General features: G+C 35.7%; 1 protein-coding gene and 1 pseudogene across 2 annotated transcripts; one reads left to right on the top strand and one right to left on the bottom strand.

The window, feature by feature from the left end:
- Positions 1 to 26: 26 nt before the first annotated feature.
- On the bottom strand, positions 27 to 27,343 carry LOC135585155 (nudix hydrolase 3-like). Of its 2 annotated transcripts, XM_065129827.1 has the most exons (23): positions 27,169 to 27,343; positions 26,870 to 27,049; positions 25,069 to 25,146; positions 23,128 to 23,224; positions 20,930 to 21,063; positions 20,395 to 20,685; positions 17,966 to 18,047; positions 17,416 to 17,502; positions 17,167 to 17,273; positions 16,150 to 16,321; positions 14,589 to 14,839; positions 14,400 to 14,481; positions 13,357 to 13,422; positions 11,574 to 11,651; positions 11,412 to 11,507; positions 9,373 to 9,479; positions 9,100 to 9,268; positions 8,244 to 8,327; positions 5,829 to 5,923; positions 5,649 to 5,739; positions 5,418 to 5,564; positions 235 to 372; positions 27 to 131 (listed from the first exon to the last, which is right to left on the bottom strand). In XM_065129827.1, the coding sequence occupies exons 1-22, from the start codon at positions 27,249 to 27,251 to the stop codon at positions 310 to 312; spliced, it is 2,640 nt and encodes an 879-aa protein (XP_064985899.1). In that variant the 5' UTR covers positions 27,252 to 27,343; the 3' UTR covers positions 27 to 131; positions 235 to 309. The 2 variants fall into 2 exon arrangements, with proteins under 2 accessions (XP_064985899.1, XP_064985900.1); XM_065129828.1 differs by lacking the exon at positions 20,395 to 20,685 and having other exon boundaries at positions 27 to 372; positions 27,169 to 27,340.
- On the top strand, positions 1,120 to 4,341 carry LOC135626003 (uncharacterized; annotated as a pseudogene).

Raw genomic sequence — 27,343 nt, 5'->3', positions numbered from 1 at the left:
TGTACCTGACTAGGAAGTCAATCTGGTGAAAGCTCAAGAAACGTATGTTTCGTGTATGTTTTTATTCTTCATATAGGTAATACAGAATGCTTTGCTCGTTGGCTAGTCGAAGTTCGAATAAAGTGAGTGACCTACATAAGACTTGGGAATGATTTTTGACAGCAAAATCATTGTCTTTGTAACTAAGAAAACTTTGATGGAGGTTTGACAACATATAATTATTTACCTCCATACCTGCTTATGAGTTTTCAAATCAGTAGGTGCCGGTTTATCGAATGAAGCCTGCCTTTTAGCAAACTTGTCACCATGTCAATGAATCTTCTCCAAGAATTTGTCTGCCACGCTGAAAATAGGAGCAATATCAACAGGTACCTGAAAAAAAGAAATTGCATGAGACAACAGCATTTGGTTCCAAGACATGCAGTGATAAGAGAGCTCAGACACAACAGAAAAAAATTTCTTCAGTGATTTGTGGAGAAGCACATGCAATATTTTCTTTTACAATGCTGTATCAAAGCCTCTACCTGAACAATATGACATTGTGATGTAAGAAATCCAATGTTCATTATCAATACAACTAGTTAATGTCCCTTTAGATGATCAGTAAAATGTTATGTTGCATTACAACGTTTCATATACATGTGATTTATGAAAAACAATTAGTATGTGAACAAATATCAATCAGCGGACAAGTGTGTGAATTATGTGATGGATTACTGGCACCTGACAGTTTTCTTTTTCTTTTTATCTGGCCATGTTTAACATGAAATTTTACTTAAAAGGGATTGATCAAGATTACCCCATCTAAAAAAAGGGCCAAGATATGATGCTTTATATGTTGTTTTGAATAGAGAGCCATTAGAAAATAACATTCCGATGACTGGGGAGGGGTGTTGTCACCACCTTCAGCTGTCACAGTAAACCTTTTGCAAATTCTATTGTTTCTTCTATGTCAAAGTATTATTTTATTAGCATAATACAGTAGGCTGACAACTTTCTGCATGTGCCTTGTGTTAGGATTCCTTAATTTTAAGAGTCCTTAATTTAGGGATTTGATATTAATCTTTATTTTTTCTATTTAGTTTTCCCTAGTTATGGTAGGAGTTTGTTAGGATTCTTTTGATATAGTAAATTAGAAATTTTTATTTTTATTTTTTAGGACTCTTAGTCTTAGTTGACTAAAGATTAAATAACTCTATAAATACGTAATATCTTTGGCTATTCTTCTTAAGCAATCAAATACAACTCAAAGCCTTTGGCCAACTTGGAGGTTGATCCCCTCAAAGCGATCAAATCTCTATCTATTTTCTTAGATAAAGCCCTAGGGTTTTCTCATCTGGTATCAAAGCGGTGTTCCTCGACGTTTCTAAAGTTCTTACGGTGTGTCCTCGACATTCCCTCAACACCAAGTAAGCAGGGCTCATGCCCTTGACCCAAAATAAAAAATAAAACTTAGGAATTACATATCTATAATCATACGTAATGACTACTAATAATTCAATGAAAACCCAATTTGAAGCCTTGGAAGTAAAAATTAAGAACAGGGCCAACAGGCTACATGAAACTCTCAATGATTTCAAAAAAAAATTGCTTGAGAGTTTTAGAAAATTCAACAAGATGGAAGTTCGAGTTCTACAAGTAAACAACCTGACCGATCTGAATTCATAGGAAGAGATCACTAAGAGCATGATAAATGGCTATCCTTGCATAAAAGTAGAATTTCCTAGATGGGAAGATAGAGATCCGACCAGTTGGATTTCTAAAGTAAAGAAATTTTTTTACTTACATAGAACTCCAAAAGATTCTAAAGTGGAAATAGCTTCAAATAGACAATGATGATATTCAATGGTATGATTGGTATAAAACTTGTTACGGAGTTCCCTCATGGGAGCAATTCAAGAAAGGGCTTCTTGTTCGTTTTGGGCCATCTGAATATGAGAATGTTGATGGGTAGCATACCAAGATTCGCCAGACTTCTACTGTGTTAGAGTATCAAAGTCGATATGAACGACTATCAAATCGGGCTAAAGATTGGTTTCAAAGACAATTGGTGGAAACATTCATTGAAAGTCTTAGTTCAGACATTCGTTATGAAGTTAAGGCTCGTCAACCTTGCACTATAACAGCTATAATTTCTTTTGCATGATTGCATGAAGAAAAAATTAACATGGAAAATTGTCAAACTAGGAGTGATAATAAACAGGTGACTAGTAAGTCAACTACTCCAACCATTCCTAATCAGGATCCTAATGCTAGAAGACTGGCCGAAGAGGAACTCAAAAAACGATCAACAAAGTGTTTATACTAGCATTATGATGAAAAATGGAGTCTGGAGCATTGATACGAGCAAAAAAAACTTTTGATGATTGAACCAATTGAGGAGGAACCAAAGATTGAAACTGTAGACTCTGATCATGAAGGTATTGATAACGATGAGATTACTGAACCTGTCACACATACTATTCACACATTAGCTGGTTATTCTAATCCTCAAACTGTGAAAGTTGAAGGGCTTTTGAAACATCAATCTGTTACTGTTTTGATTGATACTGGTAGCACCAACAATTGTATGGATAGCAAGGTTGCTAAGCGATTGGTTTATCGCATTGAACATTATGATAAATTCGAGGTAAAGGTTATTCCTGTTAGAAAATATGCTAAAATTAAAGATCACTCGTTAAACTTGACTGACCCCGATGATTCTAAGACAACTATACAACTTGTCGGTTGTACGGTGGTAGCTATTTCTGCATCAAATTTATCTTCACGAAAGTGGGCTAAAAGGTATCCCATTAAACTGGAAAGCAAGGAATCAAAGATTTATAAGGGGAGTAAAACATGTTTCTTATACTTTGACACTTCTTGGGAGAAGGAATCCTGGTGCAAAGCACTCTGTCTTGCATCCTGCCCTGATAAGGAAAAATGGAATTGGTTCTCCCAGTTGAGCGAAGACTTCCAAGACTATCTATCATCCTTAAATACTAAATATCCTTCTTTTCTGAAGTCATCAACAGTTTTTACTGAGACTACAAACAGAATAAGTAGGATTAATGGAGCTTTAAGAATTCACCTTTTCTTAAAAAAAACCTGCAAAGAAGGCTTCAAAGAGTGGTTTGGGAAGTAGACAAGCATCATTTTCATCATCAGGCTAGGCTATGGTGAAAGGAAGATTGTTGAGAAGTCATGTTCATCAAATTTTGTATCTTCAAGTGATGGATTCATAGAAAGCTCATTCGAAGACAAATCCTCAAGTAATTCCACGCAAGATATGGCACAACCTGTACCACCAACTTCTACTTATTTTGGTAACAAAAGTATGCTTTCTGTCATTCCTGATGAAACTGCTAATGAAAAGTTTGTCAGTGATGAGGGTACACTTTGTTGGAATCTGTTGTTTTCAAGGCTATTTTTTTATGTGAAAAAAGATAGTGAGATCAATAATCCCATAAAAGCATGCATCCAGAGGACATTGTCAAATATGAGGACACCAAGTTATATTGGTGAAATCACATGTACTGGCTTAGATCTTGGTAACCTTCCACCTTATGTTCATAGAATGAGAGTTTTCCCTGTGGACTTGAATGAAGTGTAGTCTATGGAAGTTGATATTGAATACTCTGGTGGTATAATATTGGACATAGAGACAAGACTTGAAGTCCGTGAACCTGAATTGCAAAAAAGACATAATAAAAACAAGTTTAGAATCAAATTCTGCTGGCGAGGTGAATTCTAATTTTCTTGATGGCATTGAGCATTATGGAAACTAGTTGAAATCCTCAAGAAATTCAGCTGTTAGAATGGATAACAGAAATGATGTGGATAAAGCACATGGCCTTAGAAACTCAAAGAGCACCAGTTGGACTTCAGGTTACATGTCTAGCTGGAAGGCTATCCTACATTCTCTCGCTGATCAAGTTTCACAGGTACCACTTTCTTTGGCAATACGAGTTGCTTCACTTCGTGGGACATTGCACTTACATATTAAGCCGCCACCTTTTGATCAATTGTGGTTTGGCTTCACAACAATGCTGGAATTAGATTGGAATTTGGACTCATCAGTTGGGGATTGAAAAATAACCAGCAGCCATATTGCTTTGCTTTTTGGCGATCAGGTTAACGCTGCAATTCGGGTTAGTTTGGTGCTTCCTAACTAATGAAAGCATATGCATCCCATGGATGTTAGCAGAAAAGGATGCTTGGATCCCAAGGAAAGTTGCACCATTCATATGGATCAACAATGACAATATGGACATGACAGGCCTTGAGCACACAGTGCCCCAAGATAGGGATAAGATTATTCAACTTGTAAGAGATAATCTCGCATCTTACAAGCTAGAATGAAGCAACAAGCTGATAAGCATCGTAGTGAGCGAGAATTTGCAGTGGGTGATTGGGTTTTTTTTCGACTTAAGCCTTACAAGCAAACTTCTAGAATGGTTCGGACTTCTATGAAGCACTCTCGTTGATTCTTTAGGCCTTATAAGGTATTGGAACGCATTGGCCCAGTTGCTTATCGCTTGGACTTGCCAACAAGCTCTAAGATACATCTAGTTTTTCATGTTTCTTACCTTAAAAAGAAGTTAGGTGATGATGATGTGGTGTAATACCATTTGCCAGATATTTCTTCTACTGGTGAGGTTCGAATCCTACCTTAAGCCATTCTTAATCAACATGTTATGATGTGTCATAGATATCCTATCACTGAGGTTCTTGTCTAGGCCAACTTATCAATTGAAGATACCATTTGGGAGTCTTACAAAGGATTGGAAGAAAAGTTTCTAGAATTTATTATTGCTCAGCCTTAAGGACAAGGCTGTTTTGAAGAGACGAAAAATGTTAGGATTCCTTAATTTTAGGAGTTCTTAATTTTGGGGATTTGATATTAATCTTTATTTTTTCTATTTAGTTTTTTCTAGTTATGGTAGGAGTTTGTTAGGATTCCTATGATATAGCAAATTAGGAATTACTATTTTTATTTTTTAGGACTCCTAGTCCTAGTTGACTAGGGATTAAATAACCCTATAAATATGTAATGCCTTTGGCTATTCTTCTCAAGCAATCAAATACAACTCAAAGCCTTTGGCCAATTTGGAGGTTGATCCCCTCGAAGCGATCAAATATCTATTTATTTTCTTAGATAAAGCTCTAGGGTTTTATCACCTTAGGAATAAAAATAATGCAAGAAAGAGTATACTTCAGGAGTGAGCAAGACAGTCATAGAGATTATTTTAATTGTCAACATATTATCTATATCAAAAACTGAAGTTCTATGAGACAAATACGAGCATCCTTTATTGTGTTAATGAGAGCAACAATAGGGACTCCTTGTTGAGGAGGAGGTTCCAGAAAATCCTGTGTATTTACTTTTTTTAATGCTGAAAATGCATGAAAAACTAAGCAGCGATAAAAATCCATACCTGGACTCTTTCTAGCTTTTCTAAAGCAATATGAAGTGGTTGTGTCATTTTCGCATAGTGTTGAAGAAGTGACATAGCAGCAGGTTTGTCACCTTTTGCTTGAATTGTCAGGATCTCCCTGCTAAGGTTTTCAACAGCTCCTTCAACCTACAAGAAAAAAATCATTCATGTGAAATTCCAACTCTCTAATTGCAAAAATATAGGTAGAGGAAAGGAGCCACAGGTTGGTACCTTCATAAAATCAACAGAAAATGTTCCATTTGCATGCATGAGAAAGGCTCCATTTTCGTGTAACCAATTAAATTGCAAAGCTTGCCCTTTCCTGGCCTCCAATGTCAGTCACTTTTTAGTTTATGTTAATTCTAACAGAAGAAGTAAATTGACACTTCTTTCAAAAGAAAAGAATCATACCCATGTGCCTCTTCTAGTCCAAAGCGTATTGATCGGAAGCAACCCGCCAAAAAAGATACATACATTGACTTCAAAAAACTTTTTGGAAGTAGTTCCTGACAAAATTGAAGGGAGTCCATAAACGCAACTATATTGCAAACCTTGATAAAAAAGCATTATAATCTCATCTAGTAGTGGCTTCCACAAACTGTAAAGCTAGAACAGCCAAAGATCTATAACCATAGCATTTAGTTAATCAATGTATCATCTTCTAGTCACCATAATTTACAAAGCTTATTCATTACAGCCAAAATATTTATGCATTAGCTGAAGATCTATTTCATACATGCTGGAAAAATCAAAATATTTGTTCAGTCTTAGATATTATTTCCAGCTCCAACTTGTTCTTAATTATTTACATGAAAAGATCTGGAGTGCTGAAGAAAAGGTGCTCTTGATTAGCCTTATCATGGTCCTCAATTATGTTTGACATAATTAAGGTTGCAGGATCAACTACGAATTATGTTTTAGATACATGATCTCGGGATCTGATAACTCTTGTATATTGATTATTTTGCTTATATTCTTTGTAAAAATTCATCTGGCAATTCATTTTTTGCAAATTTCAGTGAACTTTTCCTTGATCAGCTTCACCTATCAACCATGCACATTAAAGGAAAAAAACTGTCATAACATATCAAGTGAAAATGGATTTTGAGCATATATTCAGAGGTTTCTTCCAATCAATGACAGTGGATCGACACATTGATGGCAAAAAACAAAGAAATGTGAAATTTGAGATTCTTTACCTCATTAAAGAAAGTGGATGTAGGATATCAATTTCACTCCAGGTTATCAAATAACTATGGATATTCTTGTTTATAAAATCGAGTCCACTAAGATCATTTGGATCACATGTAATGGATACTAGGAAATCAGACACTACATAAGGCTGAAGATATATAATAAAAAGGAGACTTTTTAAAAAAGTATTGTATGATGAAATAAGAACTGTAGATGTTTCCATGTCCTCCAGGTAGAATTATGATTATAAAAATGACCCCTATATGGTTCAAATTATATTACCGTGACATTATAAATGAGAATTAATGAGCAAAACAAGCTCCACTATCCAAGTTATAAAAATGACCGCGATTCCCAGCAAGGTCAGTTTTGAGTTAAACCTCAGTTCAAATTATATTTATCTAATGAGTGTTCTGGACCAGCCATGATCACAACATTTCAAAACTTATCAACTTTACATTTTTTTTTCCTCTAAAAACTAGTCCTTCAAAGGTGTGCAAATGTTGAAAGGAACCACAAAAAACAAAGAAAAGCTAAACATTAAGAATTTTAGAGATAATGTTTTTTTTGGGTTAAGATATGACTAAATTCATGATAATGTTTTTTTTGTCAGCAAAAAGTACTTTCCATCTGAGTAGCCGATAAATACTAACCATACGGGCTAAAGAAAAAAATTAATGGACCTTCAAACACCATATTTAGATCTTGCTTAGAGCAAGAATTTTAATTTCAAATGATATCTGCCCGGTAAGAAAAAAATTAATGGACCTTCAAACACCATATTTAGATCTTGCTCAGAACAAGATTTTAATTTCGAATGATACGGACGGTACGTACCAGTCCGCCAGTAGACTGGTACGTGGACCACTTGCTACCGGGCGGTATTAGCCTGGCTGTGACCTAGCTGCAACAAGGGAAGAAGAAGCGTCAAGGGAGAAGAGGGAGAATCGAAAGAACCTTGACGCTTCCCAATCCGGTGTTGCCCTCCCTCAATGATCCCAATCCAGGAGGTAACAGAGAGGCGGCGGCTCGACTTATTCTTTGTCGCGTTCTTCGCTGAAGGTCGAAGACGCTTGCGGCCTTCACCGCGTTCTTCGTCGAAGGCCGGAGATGTCTACAACCTTCGACGTCTTTGTCAAACGCTGCAGATGAGGAGAAGACAACATCTTCTCCTCATCTGATGCGACGAGGAGAAGAAAAGAAGGCAACGTCGCCGAGGCAGCATATGCCTCCTTTTTATTTTTATTTTTTATATATTTTATATAATTTTTTTATATTTTTATATTATATTATATATATATATATATCAAGTGGTACACCTTGGCGTACTGCTCGGTATGCTCGTACTGTACCATATCAAACTCGAAATGTTGATACGGTATAAAATTATGAACCTTAGCTTAGAGTGATGGGAACAATAAATAGAAGTTCTACAAATCATTGATTAGCATTAGATACATCACCCACCAGGAGAGCAAAATGTTCACTTTTGGTTGGTCCTTGACATGTTAAGAGACCACAACAAATAACTGAAAACAGCTTAAATATCATTTAGTAATGTAAACTTGTAAAGTATAAATTGGAAAGGAAACATGGAATGGCAAGATACCCACATAGATGATAGTAACTGACCTGATCAACAAGGAACTTCAGTGCCCAAAGTCCAACAATATCTGCTTTCGCTTCCTCCAAGGCTGAGTGAAGTTCTTGAAGTTCCTTAATCATGAAACCAGGAGATATGTCAGATCAGACAAAGCAGCCTATCTCATTCTGAGATATGAACAAAGTACATGAAGTTCAACAAAAGATAAAACAATGCATATATTGAAGGTCATATAAAAATAAATTTGTTTCATTAATGAAAAAGATGCACCTTTTTACATAACCTAAGAAAGAAATTACAATGTATAATCACTAAAAGAACATTAAGTACAGAACATATGTATAATCACTTAAAGAACATTAAGTACAGAACATCAGGGAATCAACGACTTTGTGTCGTCATATGCTTTCTGCTTTATGTTTCTTAGAATTAATTTTAACATCATAAATTAATGGAAAAATAATGGAGCTTGTGGGTGTATTATGTACAAGATGGTCTTTGCATGTTAGATTGAACCCGGTAGTATAATAATGCAAAAGCAAACAGCTAGACATTTGTTTTTTATCTCAACGAATGCGACGCATCTAAAAGCCTGAAACAAAGCGAAACAAAGCACATACAAACAAATTCTTAAATTTGAACAGTAGTTTTGTGTAACATGAGAAATAATAGGAATAGTAACCGACAAACAATGTTTGTCTTACTGTTGTTATGTTTTTTGGACCATGTAACCTTCTGCACATCCATAATTTTTCACAATGTTGCTAGGGAAATTATTTGTTAAATGAAATTTCCCTCCTAATAGACTACATGATAACAATTTGATAACTTCAAGTTCCATTATGTAATGACATCTGAACAAGAGAATTCTGCAATAGTACATACTAATCTAACTGTTGACTGAACACCATTTGGGAGAATAATGGTGTGTGGCCCAATTCCATGGCAGCACTCGTGGCAAATTGTGTGTGTGTAAAAGGACTCAAAATCGATAAATTCCTTCTGATCCTCTTTGATGCACACATCAGCTATGGGCTGTAGAATGTGCTTAAATCTGACAGATTTACCAAGTGTTAATAAGTAGCCAAAAAAATTTGTATGAAGTGATTAACAGCAAATATTTGAATCTCAAGTAGCTAATGGACAAGACAGACATACTTGGCCTCTGATACATTCTTCAGCAAGACCATAGATGTTCCACGTTCATTCACTATGCGCTCATCATTTGGCAAATTAAAAGCAACAGTTTGGGGACCTTTCACATCCTGAAAATTTACATAAATTCAAATATAACCACTGCTAAACAAGTAAATTATAGATATCCTAAATATCTACTTGAGATGACAAAGAATGGTATTAAAAACTATAAGCAGAACCAAATCCAGTAAGTACATTACTAAGCTACTTTATTCCATCTATCATGCCCTGGAGAAGCAGCATGGATATGGGTAATTGTTCATGCACCTTTCCACTATACAAAACCAAATTACATGATCAAATCAGACACCACATGAATGAAATATATGTAGCACAATTCTAGGAATTCCAATCAAGTTCCGAAATATGCATATGTACACATCACATGTTTTTCTCTCCTTCGGAGGCCTCTTCCTTCTGTCTCTCCAGCATTGAGAAACAGCAAGGCACTAGGACCAAAAGAGGTCCAGCAGGAGCAGGAACAGCTTCAAGATTGGCACAAGCACCGGACAAATTTTAGGTGATAGTAGAGCTAATCTTTTCAAAACTGGACCGATCAGTCAAGTTTAAGCCTCATTATGTCTCAATATCGATACCTAGAGTGATGGGTACCGATTTTCTGTTGTCTCAAGAACTTTTGTCCAATATGAGCAACACTTCCCAGACTAAACATTGCTATGTTCAACGGCATAGACCAAGCAACTAGGGGTAAACCAGATTTGACATCAGAAAAACCATATCCTTCTAAGCCTTTGATTAGAGAATAAGCATTTAATACAAATATTAAATCAATACTAATTATTTAATATGGTATACTACGATGGGTATGACTTTGAATAAGATTTAATGTATATGAAGATGTGAGCATAACATGAATTAGATGTATCACCCACAAATAAGCAATTATTTAAAACTACCAAAGTACCAATTATATTATTTCAAGAGAGGACTTCAACAAAATATGAAAAAGAAAAGGAAGACTCAGAAAAAGAGAACATAACTCAAAATAAGCAAATAACATCTTAGATTAATATAAATAAATTTAACAATTCAAGATACATTTGATTATTCAGATATCCAGAGATGCATAGAACTGAACTCATATCTGCATTCATAATCTGGATTGCAAAATTGGGAACTGAGCACGGATAGGCGACCAGCCCATGTTTATTGGATATATTCAGTTTCAATCAAATAAATCTTATGGATGTCAACAAACAGTGTTTTACCCCAACAAAGAATATAATGGAACAAAGACAACTAAAGTATAATTAGTGCTTCACTAACTTTGCCTTGAACCATGTACTAGCTACAAAGACAGATATCAGATTTACAGCCATCATAGAACCTGTAAAATCTTCATTTGAGCCTTCTAACACTAATTTATGATGTATCCATCAGATGTTTATGATTAAGATGGAGACTAATATGCAAGGGGCACCTAATCAAATGCATAGGCATGGCTTTATATGATTATGATATCCTCCAACCGTTGACAATTTCAAATTCTTTCAAGAAAGTCATGATTAATTATATATTACACAGTAAGTACCAACTGCAAAACAGACTAAAGATGCTATAATTCCTACATTTGTAAACACTAAGAGGATGAAACTGCAAATATGAAGTTTTAGGATGGTTAAGGTGCCAAACGAGTAACATGATACGAATTATAAAGACACCAATATGTAGGATGATCCACAGTACAATACAAGACAAGACATTGTTAACATTGATTTTATTTCAACAAAAGAAAATCAGTAACTTTTAAGAAAAGTTCCAGAAATAACACAGGTCAAAATATGCAACAAACTCCTGCAAGAAATACCCCACACATGTTCAAGAAACTGTGTAAGTTTGAAGAAATTGATTTGTTTAGAAGAATATCATTCTTGTGACTGCTAAATTAATCAAATAGATGTGACCTGTTAGAAGAATAAAATACTGGATGGCAAGTTCCAGAGACCTAAGATAATTAGTACAAACAAGTCACAACTCACCCCAGCATTGTAGACAAGTTGAATTACACGGATTGGAGCTGCAACTACATCTTTTGATTTATACATACTGTCCATTGGAAGATTTTGTTCCAAGTCCTGGTCAATATTGAGGATGTTATAACAAGTTTCTACATAATTGATATTTCAATTAGCCAGAAGTACCTGAAGATGGTCTCCGAAAAGTTTGACTTGAGATGTTGCTATGTCATCTCGTATTCCCACAAATGCCTCAAATGTTGCCTTCATAATATTCATGAAACTTGTAAGCATCAGCACAGTTATAGATAAAAATGATGAACGCAAACCATAGTCAGGACTTCGTATTTGTCTATTGAGTTCAAATGATTAAACGAATGAAAAATAAAAACTGTACAAATAAAACAGTATCCTCAAAAGTCCTTATTCATAGTAATCTCTTCACATAATTAGTTTTAAACAAAAGAAGAGGTATATTGATTAGTCATCCTTATTCATACAAGTGTTGGGCAGTTAAAATAATAATAATGTATACAAAAAGGTTTGTGTAGCTATCTAAGATGAAAATATTGAGACAGATATGTGAGGTTATTAGGAAAAATTAAGAATAATTTATCTTAACCCTACACACTTAAACACAGGTCAGGCTCCACATGCACATTCATGAGAATAGAAGCAAAATGTTTGCACAGGTACCTTTAAATCCTCTTTTTATATTTTGTGTTTACTTTTAAATAACCTAACAGTTCCCAACTGAACTGTCCCAGTCACAAGTAATAATTCACCCACCTCAACCTCAAACATTCCCAATTACAGCACCTCCTCAATGTCTAAATGTGCCAACTAAGTAAAGACAAGATAAATTACACCAGCATGTCCCAGTGCTATTACATGACAATCTTTGGTACATTCATTCTCAAGGGTCAAAATATTATGTTTCAGTTTTGACATGATACTGGAATCTTCAATCTGAATCAGCCTGATCAATCAGTTCAGACCATTGTATTGACTCTTCATCCACAACAATATATATATATATATATATATATATATATATATATATATATATATATATATATATATATAATATTAATATCAGATTAAAAATGAAAATTACAAACTCATGAAATATAAATTATAACCTAGGCAAAGAAGAGTTGTAAAGCTATACTTGCTAGATGGAATGAATCAACTAGAAAAATCAGTTAATTTGGATGCTGGTGATTGATATCTGGAAGTCAACTTTTCCAATCATGTTCACTTTGTCCCTTTCAATTAAACCATAAATTTACATCCTTCAATTTAAAAATGATAAACTGTGTATGTGGAAGCTTCAAACGCATGAAGTATTCACCTGCAAGGACCACAGAAGTGCATGGGTATGATGTACAATCCATGGTAACCTACATGCAGCAAACTCGAAGGAACTGAATATGAGATGATGGGATGAGTGGAAAGTGGAAACATTGGTGAATGCATATTTGTCGTCAGGCCAACTAGGAGCAACATCAAATATTCATGATTTTAGGAACATTATAAACATTAGGCAACTTTAGAAGTCAAAAAGTTCACCATAGACTGCATGAGAAAAGTCCAATGAGAAAGGGAAAAACAAAAGCACTATTTGAGCAAGTTCTGTACTAAGCTTATGAAATGTTGCAAGAAATAAGATGCAGACTTCTGAGATATTTTACAATGGTTGAAGTTAGAAACGACTTTTTTATGTGGCAATGCAAGATCTACAAATACTCAAGAAGACAAATGCAAAAGTAGCTACCAGTAAAAGGTTGCTCAAAGTTGTCATAAATCATGTGCATATAGATTGGATACGATAATTTGTTTTGTTTAAGAGAACAATCAGGGACCACATATTGCAATGAAAAAAAGGGAATTTTAAGATGGTGCTATTTTTATATGGATGTCCATTATAGGAAAATACTAAGTGGCTCAATTGTCACTCTTTATTTACCTTGTACCCAAAAAGTGTGTCTTCATATGTCTCGTAAGGACCAATGGTCACATCCAGCTTGGAGTCCTGCAGTCAAGGTATTTGAAGTATGAATATAAAAGTATCAAGAAGAAGATCGTAAAGTACAAGAATTGAAAAAAGAAATTAAGATATTTAAAGTAATTTCAGTAATTTAGAAGATCATACAAGAAGATATATGAGGACCAAAGTCACTAAAAGTAGAAGTGCATATCCAAAGAAAGATATCACCTTAAATATGAAAAGCATATACTTTATCACTTTTCAAATTGCCCTTTCAAACAGTCAGTTGGATAGGAACATATATAACCCCCATATACATTTATTAACTGGCCTAATATGCACAGATGGCACTGGCAACGGTCAGTAACAAGGACAGCCACATCAACCATGCTAGCCTGCCCTCAGCATGCTCAAAGAACACTTTGCACTCACATCAATGTGCAGTATAAGTAAAGTTACAGAACAATTCCATTTATTATGAGGAACATACAAAACCAACCAATACTTGAGGAAAGCTCTCAGCAATGGCAGTTTCAACATTAAATGGGAAATTAAAAAATTGGAAATTTGGAAAACAAACCACAGAAGGCAAAGTCCTCAGCATAACTATGCAGACCTAAAGTCCTCAGGTGACTTCCCCAAACAATACCCCACAGCATCTTTAGACACCCCATTATCCGAGATTTTTACCAAAAAAATCCTTATGCATGCAAAATCAAACTATTAGAAACCAAGCAAGCAGATCAACGAAAACATTTCTGTAAACATTAAAAACCTGTGGTCTGAACTGGTTGAAGCCCAAAACAATGGTCTAAACATTACAAAACCTACTATGCAAGACACACTAGTCTGCAAGCTAGTTTGAGCACAGATCTGAAAAATGCAGACAAGTGTTCTAACACAGAAAAACTGAGTCATCAATATAACTTAATTAACTAAAATAATCATAAATGATTGACAACAAATGCAATTTTGTAGAAAAAAATTATACATTCACAAGTATAAAGGGGCAACACACTAACCAACTCCATCCAGGCTATGTCAGATTCATAGTAGTCATTTGACAGAAAGGCGTTTCCTTTAGTTTCCAGCAACTTTTTCAAGCTTTCCAAAGAAACAAACAAACATGTTGCAGCAGTCAGAATAGACCATTCAAGAAGTTGATTAAAACAAATAAGGGAACAAGACTCCTGGTGTAAGAAGCAGATTACCTAGAAGAGTCAGACAGATCTGATGCACGAAAAAGAAGATCAGCTGCTTTTACAAGAAGCGCTTTGTACTCTTGGGAGAATGGAACTATAGTCAAACAATCTAAATTGAAACGTTGCCCAGAGCCACTATGATCCATCAAATGAGACACCGTAGAGGATAGAGTATCAACATGCCTTCTGATGACACTGAAAAATCCTGTTGCAGCTTCTTGTTCACTTGCATTTAGGCTACCTTTCCATAGCTCAAATTCCTAAAGATGACATGACAACATCAGCGGAAGCAGCAGAAATCAACCTTACAAAGTATGGTGCTTAAATTACATGAACGATTAAATCAGGTATCAAATTATCAATAATTAATTGGCCATTCCATTTGTACGTATTGCAGCTTCTTAAACTACAAATAGATAATTCAAAGAGAATGGTTTGAGTCACTTAATGAATCTGAACATAGCCACTACTAGTGGAATAATGTAACAAAAGAATCGGCTATCTCAATATTACAGGTTCAATAAACTACACAGTATATGGAAGCCCAATCTAGAGAGTAATATTTAACATTCTTGTTATAGTTTTGTTGCTTATTACACCCCCTATAAACTAATGGGTGGCAGCAGCATCATTTTAAAATGAAAATGAAAGACATGTAAGAGGTTGGTGAGCTGATCATCATACCAAATCAAATATAGAATCTGAAAGCAGGCATAAACTTTGTCTCTGTATCAGTTTTGTACTGAACACTCTAGTGTCATTCGAGTATCATATCTCTTGGTGATGTTGTTGCAGTTCGGGTAGATATGGAAGGCGATGTAGTTTGCACCTGTGCTTAAAGATCCAAAACACATTGATCTATCAGGTGGGAGGCCAGTTGTTAGCAAGCTTCTCTTTGATTGGAATGGAAGAGATAGTGGATGGGTGAACAGGAAGAGACATTGCAGATAATAGGAAGGAGAGAGAGAAATAAAGAATGAGACAAAAAGAAGAGGGAAGATGAAAACATTTGACAGACTGTTTATTTTCAATTTCGGGATGAGAAAAAGTAATAATTTCAACCATTTTATAACTAAACATGCCTACCCCTTAACTAATAAAGTAACCAAACAGTTCTTTATTGGAGAGTATGAGCAAGGAAAAGAAAGGCATAAACCTAATCTCATATGATAAGATCAAAGTGCATATTACACTTTCTTGAACAAAGAATGTGAATAACCACCTACCCTTGCACAGTATTACAGTTGGTTCAAAGTTGGCAGTACCACCAACCATCAATAAGCTATATATTTATTTTGTTGAGCTATGAAGAAGAGCTTTCTCATGGAAATAACAATAAGCATTTGAATGATGATGATGTCCAAATAACTCTGTTAATATGATCACCAAGTACATGTGAACCAGTAATTATAAACTACCATCAAGGCAAGTAACACAAGAAATAAAAAATCATCACAACATTGCAGGTTCAATCATATAAAAACAATGTGGCAGCAACTATATACTAAATTGCAACTGAACAGCAGTATCATTAGAATGGCTTACAAAAAGGTTGATTTATGTTTTGTACCTTTTTATCCATGTCAGGAGGATAGAAATTTGCACCAGGAGGCTTCATCATAGGAAAAGCAGCTCTATATTCAATTCCTTCCCAACCTGAAACAGGCTTCGTAGATTTTGCAAGCAATTTTACAGCAGAATCTGCTGTTGTTAGAAATGCCTCATTCTCATCAAGGGATGACCTGTTATTGCTCGACAAACTTCAGTTTCATGTAGCACAAAAGTTAGGACATTAATTTTACAGTATCAATCTCATCACTAATTTCATGTGCCAGAAACTAAAACCACAAAACTATAGAACACTTCTATCTGAAAAGGTAAAAAAAACATCTCAGTTGTACAAATGGCATGCTTTGGTTATTCACTATCAGCATTGTTTACATAACTATCCTTCATTTGGAAAACAAGGAAACTTCAGTTTAAAATATAATCACATGGAGAGAGTAAATTTTCTGTGATGCAGTGAAATCAGTTTCTTCTCCTTTTTTTTCATTCATTTGCTTTTTTTTTTAAAGTAGTTCAAGAGAATCCTCAGCATGAAGCCCGAGATATAAAAGCAACTAATGATGGTTTGGAAAGGAAAGAAGTGAAATGGTTTAAGGGGATCACCACCCAAGTAGAACACTCAATGATTCAGATATCATCACACAAAGGAGTGAAAAACACAAAGGGCATACCTAATGCACGAGACTCCCACTAATCTGAGGTCTACACATCACCCAAAGGTGTCTATCCACAAGTACAAGAATGAATAACTCAGCATGCAGGCCATGTATCCCTATTTCTCTTAGATCCATTTCACTTCTCTCCTCTTCAACCCATCATCCGGTTCAAACATAAGTTGCACAAATACATATAGCACTTAAAATGTTAACCCTTAGTGGTATAACTCTACAACAAGGTTATAGATAAAGGCAAAGAATGGTTGGCTGACTTAGACATAGGATTAATTGCCTGCTATAACAAATAATTTTGCTAAACAAGATCATGAAAAACAAAAGGCAATAGTTACCCCACAGAAAATTACCAGGGACTCTTATTTATGGAGTAATACATCCATTTCAGCCGATCTAAGCTAGAAGTATTAGAACGCTCCTTCAACCAATCTCTTAGCATTGGATTGCTATGCCAGACCTGCAACCAGGCTCCAACAACTTCAACACAACCATATAATCTGGAACTGTGGAACATGCAAGCTGCATGCACCAGAATAATAATAAAGATTAAAATAGTTAAACACAAAATATACTCTATAGAAATAAACTGCAAGCATAACCTGTATGTAGAAAATGTCATCAACAACCATTGCTGCTCTTAGTATATAAGACAAAGCTTCCTTGTCTGCATCTGAAAGCCCAGATAACTGTAACAAAGGAAAAGAAAAAATTCAAAGGAATTTTCAGGATACCCACAGGATACAAGTATTCAACTAAAGTAAGCTTACATAAACACAAAATTATCATGTCTGTATTTCCTGGGAGAAGAAACTATTACATGAATAACTTGGTAAAATCAGATAGGGACTAGCACAAACAAGTGTCACGCAAATGTTGGAATAACTATGGGAACATTAAGGGTTGTTACAGGTTTACACTTGGACCAATGAATTTATTCACCAGATTTTTTGTGCAATTTATAGGTAAAGTAAGTCTACTGTCCCTCTTTATACATAAATGATCCTAATAAATACATGCTATATGTACATTTTTTGTTGATCTTATCAGATAAACCTACAGGAGAATGACACACATTAAAATGTCAATATTCAACTTCAATTCCAAATAATAATCATTCTACTTAATGAGAAACTTGAGTTATTCATATACCTTTGGTTCCATGTATATGGGAGCATATCGGTTAAGCTTCTTTTGCAAGTTTAGGCTACGAGCCTCCATATTCTCTTTATACCTGTAGCAAATACACAAAAGACTGTAAATAAAAAATCCATAGCAAGTTCAGAAATGAAGGGTAATGAAATTGCCTATTTATATCCCAAATGATTAAACACAAGGTAGTATAAGGCATTAAAAGACAAATTAACAAATTATAAAACATAAGCCACAACAACATAAGACACAAATTATTTAGAGGTGATAGGGAGAACATCATCAGCCAATCATCATGTGACATGTGACTTCCGCGTGGTGTCCAAGTTAGACGGAGAAGACAAAGGTTACCCTCCACCTGCCCACGTAAACAAGAGTCCAGGGCGGGCGGTTGTAGGTTGGTTGTCCCTCCCTTGTCGCACATGGATAAAAGACCAAGGGGAGGTTGTTAGAGGTGGTTAGAGGTTGCCTCCCCATTGAATATTTCACGGAATATTCTATTCCCTTACAACCAGGTATAAAAGCTTAATTTTCAATACAATGAAATGGGGAGATCACCTTTTGACCACTCACGTCTACACTCACCTACTTCGGGTTATTAACTTAGTCGTTGGAGAAATTGGGTCGAGAAACCTCTCCCAACCTTGGTCTTCGTGCAAGTAACACCTTAGGAGCTCGGCGTTTCTACCTCAGAGACACCTCACACAATCCTGCGCACACAAGTCCAAACCATGTCGGGCTGACCAAGACGTCAATGACGTCTTCCCGTAACAAGAAGTATGGTTGTGTTTGACTGGAGACCCCCGCATTGGTGGAAATTTTTTTTTATTGTAGAAAACTTATAGACTATAGCACATAAAAATATAACTTAAGACTACTCATAAATCACAATAAAGTCAAGACTACATATTCCTAAATTTCATTGTGAACTTTACTTTTTTATGAAAATTTTATTTGTTTTCTTTCTTCGCACTAATTCACATTTCAGTTAACTTGATTAGTAATGAAAGATTATTGCACTAAAAATAACTGCTTTAGCCAATTGGTTAGAAAATTTTAGCATAATATACAGTAGACTGACAAAAAGGCATGTATTTTACATTAAAAAAAAATTTCAATTAATAAAATAGAACAGTTGAACCATGAACCAGTATCAAAATGAACTGGTACATGTTTCAGATCATGAAACCACAAGGAAAGCCAGTACAAAAATTTCTTCCCTGCAGACATGACTATAAAATCCATCTCTTGTCTGTAAGACTGAAACATGTAAGATATCTCAGGTTAGACACAGTAACTCTTTGGCATTCTCCTTCTAACTTGGTGAACTTACTAGTTTATGCAACAACTATCCAAAACATTGATGATTGATCAGCAGAAAACACAACCATATATTTATGGAAACAGGCAGAAGCAGCAGAAAAAAAAATAAAAAAGGAGATTTTGTTAGAGCTAAAAAAAATTATTTTGCATTGTAATCCTAACAGTTTTATTAAATTATTATGAATTATGGAAAAAATCATAAATTTCATGAATAGCTGAATTTTCATTGGTAATGTATTAGTTTGTTTATGGAGAATTATCATTAAAATTATTGTGCCAGGGAAGACTAACCTACAAATGCAGACCCAGAAAAGGATATGTTTGCAGCATTCCTATCTACTATTTTAAAAATATATTATTAGATGCACTGAAATTTCTTATATCAGATATGGTGAAAATTGATTAAAGTTTAACTGATTTTATGATACAGTGACAGTTTTATCATCCGATGCACCTGCAAACCAAAACAGGAAACATGATACATATGCCTGGTTATCTATGAAGAAATAGAAGTAAATTCTTATACAATTAGTATTCAAGGTAAGTGGAAAGCACCATGTGCAGCTTTGGTTGCCCAAAATGTACATCCTTCAAATACATCAGCCACGCTACTTATGCATATGCCACTGTTGCTCCTAACATATGTAATGGAAAACAAAACTCAATCCAAACGTTTCCGATGGTTATTCACGCCAAGGTTTTTAATTTCGAATCATACCAATGTACCGAGCTTTGCTCGGTATGGTATGGTACGACGTACTAAGCGGTATGCCAAGGCATACCGAGTAGTACACTGTTCTTTTAAGAAGAAACCATCTCGCATTTCAAGATGGTTTTGACAAACAGAAAGGGAATGTGAGAAGGTTTCGAGAGACGGAAAGGGGGTGATGGTGGAGCAGGCAAGGATGCGGAAGGACGCCTCCATCCCCAACTCAAACTCATCACCCGTGAGGCACTCCGCAATGCTCCTGCAGCAGTCGAATTTAGCGAGAATCCAACCTAGGGCGAGCTCAATCTCCCGCTTCCCCGCTGTTGCCGCCCTCAGCGACTGTGAGGAAGAAGACCAAGATGACGACAAGAGCGAGAAGGGGAAGCAGGACTCTGACCTGGGCCAGGACCCCTTCCTTCGTCGTCGACCACGACCTCCCCGACCACAGTGGCTACGATCCCTCCACCCCCTACCTGTTCCTCCCGATGGAGTGAGGACCCACCCCCTATCGCGTTCCGCCTGACGGAGCGCTTCTTCGTGTCCCGCCACGTCCAACTCCCTTCTCCGTCCAACAAGCGTTGCAGCCTCATCTTCCTTGCCGTCGAGCTCCTCCTCATGTCCGCCAACTGATACTGCCCAGTGGCAAGCGGTCCGCATGCCAGTCAGTTGGCAGACTGGTACGTACCACCTGTACCAGGCGACACATATAGTATTCAAATCCCTGATTCACACCACATCTTTGCTAATTTTTTCCTTATTTATTCATAATATAAAGAATGAGGTAAACCAACCAGTGTACCATAAACAACAAGAAGGTTCTAGAGAATGGTTGCTCTCCTTGAATTTAAACAAATCAGAGACAAGAAAGAATGACATATACTATTTATAGAACTTATATCATTCTGAAAATTTTCACTATATGCCAAAAGTACCTTTGCTCGATGATGATAAATAGTTGACCATATTGACCAGTTACATCATACGGGACATATTGTTCATCTCCTTCTTCAAGAACATTTTTATAGTCTTTCCAATGTATGTACTTGACAGAAGAAACTTCTGATTCCTAACAACAAAGTGAAGCCAAAGGTAACATCCCAGCACATTTTATTTAAAATCAAAGCATGAAACGTTTCAGAAAAGTTTATGCAGTTAAAAGATTCCTCAAATACTATTCTTATTGCTATGTTCTTATGATCTCACAGAAGAAAATGTAGGCAAGTCATATAAAGAGAGTTCCATCACTGGTGCTATAACCATACAGAAAACATTGGTTTCCAACAGAAAGATATTACAAGCCTCCCAGGCAATTATGTGCATGCAAGAAGTGGCATTTCAATTTTTTATATGTTAACTTCTTGTATTGCATTGTGGAACACATTGGCAACTTACAACTTACAGAAAGACAAATACATAAGCAATTAAGAGAAATTAAACTTGTTATTACTTTTACCTCAATAACCATACTACCAAACACAAATTTCATAACAGGAAAATATAAGGAGCCCCCCAGGCAGGATTCATGTAAAAGAAGTGGCATATAGATTTTTTGCATGATCACTTCTTGTACTGCATTGGTGAAACACATTAACAACTTACAACAAGACAAAGTAGCTAACCAGCTAGAACAAATTCAAATCATCATTACTTTTACTATATGAGAAAACAAACACATGCAATGAAGACAAAACTAATGCTAGTTTTCAGTTTTGATTTGAGTAATAAAGTGCTTACTTTTCAAAGAAAAAAACGCCAGTACTTTTGTTAAATCTCATTAATGAGGTTACTCATTTTCTACACTGTATTTCTTTAAGATCTTTAAACTTTTATGTGATCTCCAACAACAACTTGATTGAAAAGCCATCCATGTATAGCCAAAGACTATTATTATGTTACTAACATGATAGACAATAACAAATCCACTTGCAAATATTGTCTAACTTCAAGCTATCCAGAAAATAATTCGGCATAGCTGCTCTTAGAATATGTATACAAATTCATAAAAGTAATAGAAAACCAACAAAAGAGACACAGAACAGAAAATGTCATTAATGAATTTACAACATAAATAGCCTGATCAATGTCCAGTACAGTACTCGGTAGTTTGATGGGGATTTAAAATCTGTTTGGAACTGGTTTCAGTAATCCCTCCAACCACTATAGTACCACTGTACCAGACAATATACATCCCCCAAAGGGAAAAGAACTTCTGTCACCCTATTCAAAGCAAGAGAAGACCAAGACCAAGACCAAGACCAAGAGCAACTAGAAAGGGGATTCCGCAATAGGAAACTCCACTCCCATATGGGTCTTGTCAAGCCTAATCCTTTTATGGGAGGGCCAACCAACTTTCAAGGGGACTTTGGTCCCTGTACATCCCAACTGTGTCATCAATAAATCTTCTTTTCTAACTTAGTTATGCTAGTCTGAGGCACCACCCCTCTGGAGAAGAGAAGCCATCATTAGAGGACCAAAAGGCAATGTCTGACATAATTCCCTCATAATAAAGAAATTAAGTTACCATTCAAGAAATCTAAAGCTCTTAGAGGTTATGTTTCCATTCCATATGTGTACAATCCAGCAAATGATGGGTGCATATCTTATTCATACCAAGTACATGTAAATGCAATCAATGGTGCAACATTCCAGTCCCCGTAGAGTCCAACCTGCTTCTAGTTATCTATTCCAGGCATTAGCTCTAAAAGAATTGTTCGAGTTTTAACTTAAGGGAGAAAGTAATGCTTCAATTCATAAAGCCCTTCTTGGAAAGTTTAATCAGTTAAAAGCTAAAGCAAGATGCAAATCATCCAGGCACAAAGGAAAGGGCCTCCATTATGGGTAACAGGGCTCATGCAAAAGGAAATCTTTAAGTAATTCTTTGAAGAAAGGTAAAAACAATATCTCTATGTGAACATATCATAAAGCACAAAGCAGATGATATTCTAATCACAAGATTTAAGTTTTTATTACTGTTTGAAGCTGAATTCCCTGAAATATGAATGTCCTGTATTGTAATAAAGGGCACATTTCATTTCAGCATTCCACGGATATTGATATTATTGGAGATAAAAGTTAAATGCTTACTTTTAGCCAATGCATACTGACCGAAAAATCACAAGGAATTACTTACCTGAAGAGTGAAGGCCTCCATGGGAATAGGGCTCAAAGTTGTCACAAGGTACACATCATTGAACTCATTATTGATAAAGTTGCCATTATTTATAACACTGCATCATATAAGATGATAAGTGTCTGACGTTTTGGTAATCAACGAATGAAATTCATAAAAACTAAATGGCTCAAGTACTTCATCATGATCTGAACATAAGCTATTCCTTGGAGTTGTACCCATCATATTTCGATAAGAAAAACCATGATTTCCGGCTTTTTAGATCAGATGAAACTTCTATAACATCTTAGTATGTAACGAGATGTTTTTCATTTCTCGTTTCAGCAACATGATCATTCACTAAAAATAGGAACAACTATTACGTTTGACCAACTTGTAGAGATGCATAGATCAAATAATTAACAAAAAACAAGAAAGCTGCAGAAGTCAAAAAATTCCATTGTATTCTGGAAATAGATTACTTGGCGAATAGTAAAACAATGTTCTTGAAATTTTCTAACTTCTCATTTGCAGCTTACAATCAATATATCACTCTTTCAAGAAAAGATGTTAAGAGTACAACATGTGACCAGAGCAAATTCCCATCAATATAAGGAAGAAAGAAAATAGAGGAAAAGAGAAACTTCCAGAACAAGTACAAGAGAGTTAGTTGAGAAAACAATCACTAGCCACAAACAGGTCAAATAGTTAAGACAAGTCATCCGACAAGAAATCAAATCTATATTAGCAAAACAAGGTTGAGTAAGAGGCAATTCTTTATAAAATGAAATGTGCACAACAGGTCAGGACTAAGAACACTCGAAGAATTACCTATTAGGCATTGTTGAGAAAAGGGACAATGACCAATAAAATAACATGTCTGAGAGGATTATGAACTCTCAAGAAATAAAGAACTTGAAGTCTGAACAAATAATATAACAGGCTAGGGCAGAATAAAATCACAATCTGAAGGAATATAAAACAATTTGAATGTCAACAGGTCAGGACTAAGAACACTCGAAGAATTACCTATTAGGCATTGTTGAGAAAAGGGACAATGACCAATAAAATAACATGTCTGAGAGGATTATGAACTCTCAAGAAATAAAGAACTTGAAGTCTGAACAAATAATATAACAGGCTAGGGCAGAATAAAATCACAATCTGAAGGAATATAAAACAATTTGAATGTGAAGATAGCACTTTATGAAATCTCATAGTGGATGAGTTTAGTTATGCTAATATGGTCAAAGTTACACGAGTATGATCATTCTGGCATTCCTTGCACATTAAGTGAAACCAAAGAACAGTATATTGTTTCAAAAAGAAATTGTCTGAAATGGGAGGTCCAAGTAACTTCTGCTTTTTTCTTGCATGATTAGGATCTCTGCCATTTTGTTATGTTTGATTTCCTAAATACACTATGATGAGAATGAAACTCAGAACCACATGTATCGATCATTTCCTGGTGACATACATGATCCTCAAAAATTGGTATAGCGTTCTCACCTGCTATTCTCAACAGGTCTTCTTTGTTCTTACTCCCCCTCTCTTGACTCCTCTACACTGAACTGACTCCCACTTAGATAGTGAATGTGATAGTCACCTATACCATGTCTAAATTGCCTAAAAAATTTTCAGTACCATTCTCCATTCCAGTGTTTACGTCTATAATAAAATTCGGTTCTATCTGTTTTTGAAAAATGAGACAAAAGTCTTAAGATCCTCGTCCCTGCAACATAAATTTTGGGTAGTTATCTCTGCTTGTTGACCCATAAAATTTTATTAGTGCCTTGAAAATTTTTGCACATATTCACTTAGTAGAAATATGAAATTGCAGAAGGCGTATATTAAGCAATTGAAGGGCCACTAAGAAAATTATTCTTTGTCAGAATATTTTGGTTCAAAAAGAGAGTATAATAAATGGCAGAATTAGCACTAGAAAAAAATAACTCTACCAACCACTCCTGAAGAAAAACAAATAACAACTCGAATGCATCTTTTGGAAGGTCTATGCCAAGCTCTTCATAGAGTTCCCTCCTGAAACACAATGTGTTTAAGTTAGCACACATAAAAATCGATGTTAATGCAGGAACAAGCTTTTAACAATGAAAGCCTACAATAAAGAAGTCATGTTAATCATCACAAAGAAATTTTGTTGAGGAAACAGAGGTCAGGTGCATAGCTTTTTTGCAACTTGTGCTCTTTAATAAGTTCTCAAAAAATTTCCACATTTCATAACATCCTACACCCTTGCATATAAACCATTCTATCAGCTTCAGCGTATAAGAATCTTTCAGATCAGATATACTCTCATAACCTTTAAAATATAACTGACATCTGAGAACTTCTTAGAAGTTTCACGTTTTAGGGCCCATTGATAGGTATGGGGCTATTAAATGACACGGATATTTACAAAAGGTGTAGTGGCTTATTGGTACAAATGTGGTCTTCAAAAATCTTTATGATTAAAAATATTGATACTATGTCTCATATGGTACATCTCCACAAGCCAATATAAGTCATAATCTAACTTTCCAGCATGATTTTGAAGACAAATACTAAAGAAGGATAAAGATAACTACCTAGTAAAAGATAAAGCAATTTTTCCAAGGATGTCAGGCATCCAAAACTTGGTTGACCATTGTTTAAACATCAAATAGAGATCTTACTCTTTCAATTAATGATTTAGAATATGACATCAGCAAATTCTCAACGTGCGATAAAGAGAACAATTATAGCTTTCACTAGCATAACTATGGATCCATACTGGGTGGCACAAGCCAACAATTAGTATGTTGGCATAACATGGCATGGAAAGATACTACATGTGCAAGACTCTCCAAACACATAACCACGATGTGGATATTATAAGGCAACTAATCATGTATTTATATGATAGAACAAGTGGAATAGATACCTGTTGCATTGAACTTCAACAATCATTAATTTTTGTATTTGCACTATCACCAAAACCAAAGTAATTCTTTACCATGTTTTCATGGGTATACAGCAGTTAAAACACCAGGAATCAACTCCAAATCTTTAGTCATTTTCCAAAACCAAAACATCTACAAGATGTCCTCTAAGATAAAGAAATTCAAAACAGAAATATTGCACATTCTTTTGACAACACTGTAGCTGTTCTGTTTTTTACAATAGAGCCAGTAATAGGCAGGAAAGTGTTGGATATATCAAAACCACACTAAATTTTATGCGGATTCATTCAAATTAATTAGTAGTTGGTTAGAAAAAATCTTTCTTTTTACTATTTAAGCAAGTGAAACTCCAAATTGTCTTAGAGTAGAAGAGATGCAGGAGAATTAATAACTACAAAGTCAATTCAAGAATGAAAACTACAAAGCGGAAAAGCCTAAAAGTCTCCAAACATCAAAATCATGTTTCAATTTATTATAGATGCCAGGTATAAGAATAATAATTAAAAGCCCTTTCTAAACAGGATTGCATTAGGTGGTGGTAACTCTTGAATTCGATACTATAGAAGCAATCTAAAACTTGAATGATCATGATCGAAGCTGAAAAACATGATATGCATCATGCATCCAGTCCAACCAAAGAGTCACACGCTGGCTTCAAAGCATCACCACAAGGTTTCCAAGCAAAAAAAAAACATTATAACCTGATATTTCGAACTACATAGCATCCGGTAGACACCGATGAAGCAAGACAAGCGGAATCTTTTCTGAAAAAGATCATCCACGCACAAATTCCAAGACCCCAAAAAACAAAGAAAGAAAACTACCTAGCGCTAAGGAGCGAGGAATCTCCAGCCGAGATATGACCGGCACTGGAGATGTCCCACTGCCCAGGCCAGGAATCCTTGCAATCGGCGCGCTTCTGCACGAGCAGCTCTTGCGTGCTCTCCGAGTAGATCCAGACGTGGACGGCGCGATGGTAGTCTCCGTCCCGGTGAACCAGGCTCCTGCATTGAATTCAAGATCCGTTCTCCGGTGACGATCTTTAGGGTAAGAATTCATGAACGAAACCGACTACGAGAGTCTCTCCGATCGATCTACTGCGGGAAGGGGAAAGGGGACGGGCCTGAGTTTCGAGACGCCGGTCTTCTCTCCGGTTCTTGTGAGGACGTCGAGGTGCTCTTCTTCCTGGAGGTGTGACTCCGCCATGACCGTCGGGAGAACGCGAAGAGGCGGAGATGCCGTTTGGGTTTGATCGCGTGCAACTTGAGAAGGCCAACATGCGAGTGTCCGAAATGACG

The sequence above is a fragment of the Musa acuminata genome, chromosome BXJ2-10 (genome assembly GCF_036884655.1).
Source record: "Musa acuminata AAA Group cultivar baxijiao chromosome BXJ2-10, Cavendish_Baxijiao_AAA, whole genome shotgun sequence".
In the NCBI taxonomy this organism is placed as follows: Eukaryota; Viridiplantae; Streptophyta; class Magnoliopsida; order Zingiberales; family Musaceae; genus Musa; species Musa acuminata.
This window is presented reverse-complemented; position numbering and strand designations above follow the sequence as displayed.

Coding starts and splice junctions, on each gene's coding strand:
- LOC135585155 (XM_065129827.1), bottom strand. CDS start 27,251: ATGGCGGAGTCACACCTCCAGGAAGAAGAGCACCTCGACGTCCTCACA. Junction 14,840..16,149: donor CTCCTGACATGGATAAAAAG/GTACAAAACATA, acceptor TGTCATCTTTAG/GAATTTGAGCTATGGAAAGG. Junction 5,565..5,648: donor TTTCTGTTGATTTTATGAAG/GTACCAACCTGT, acceptor TTTTTCTTGTAG/GTTGAAGGAGCTGTTGAAAA.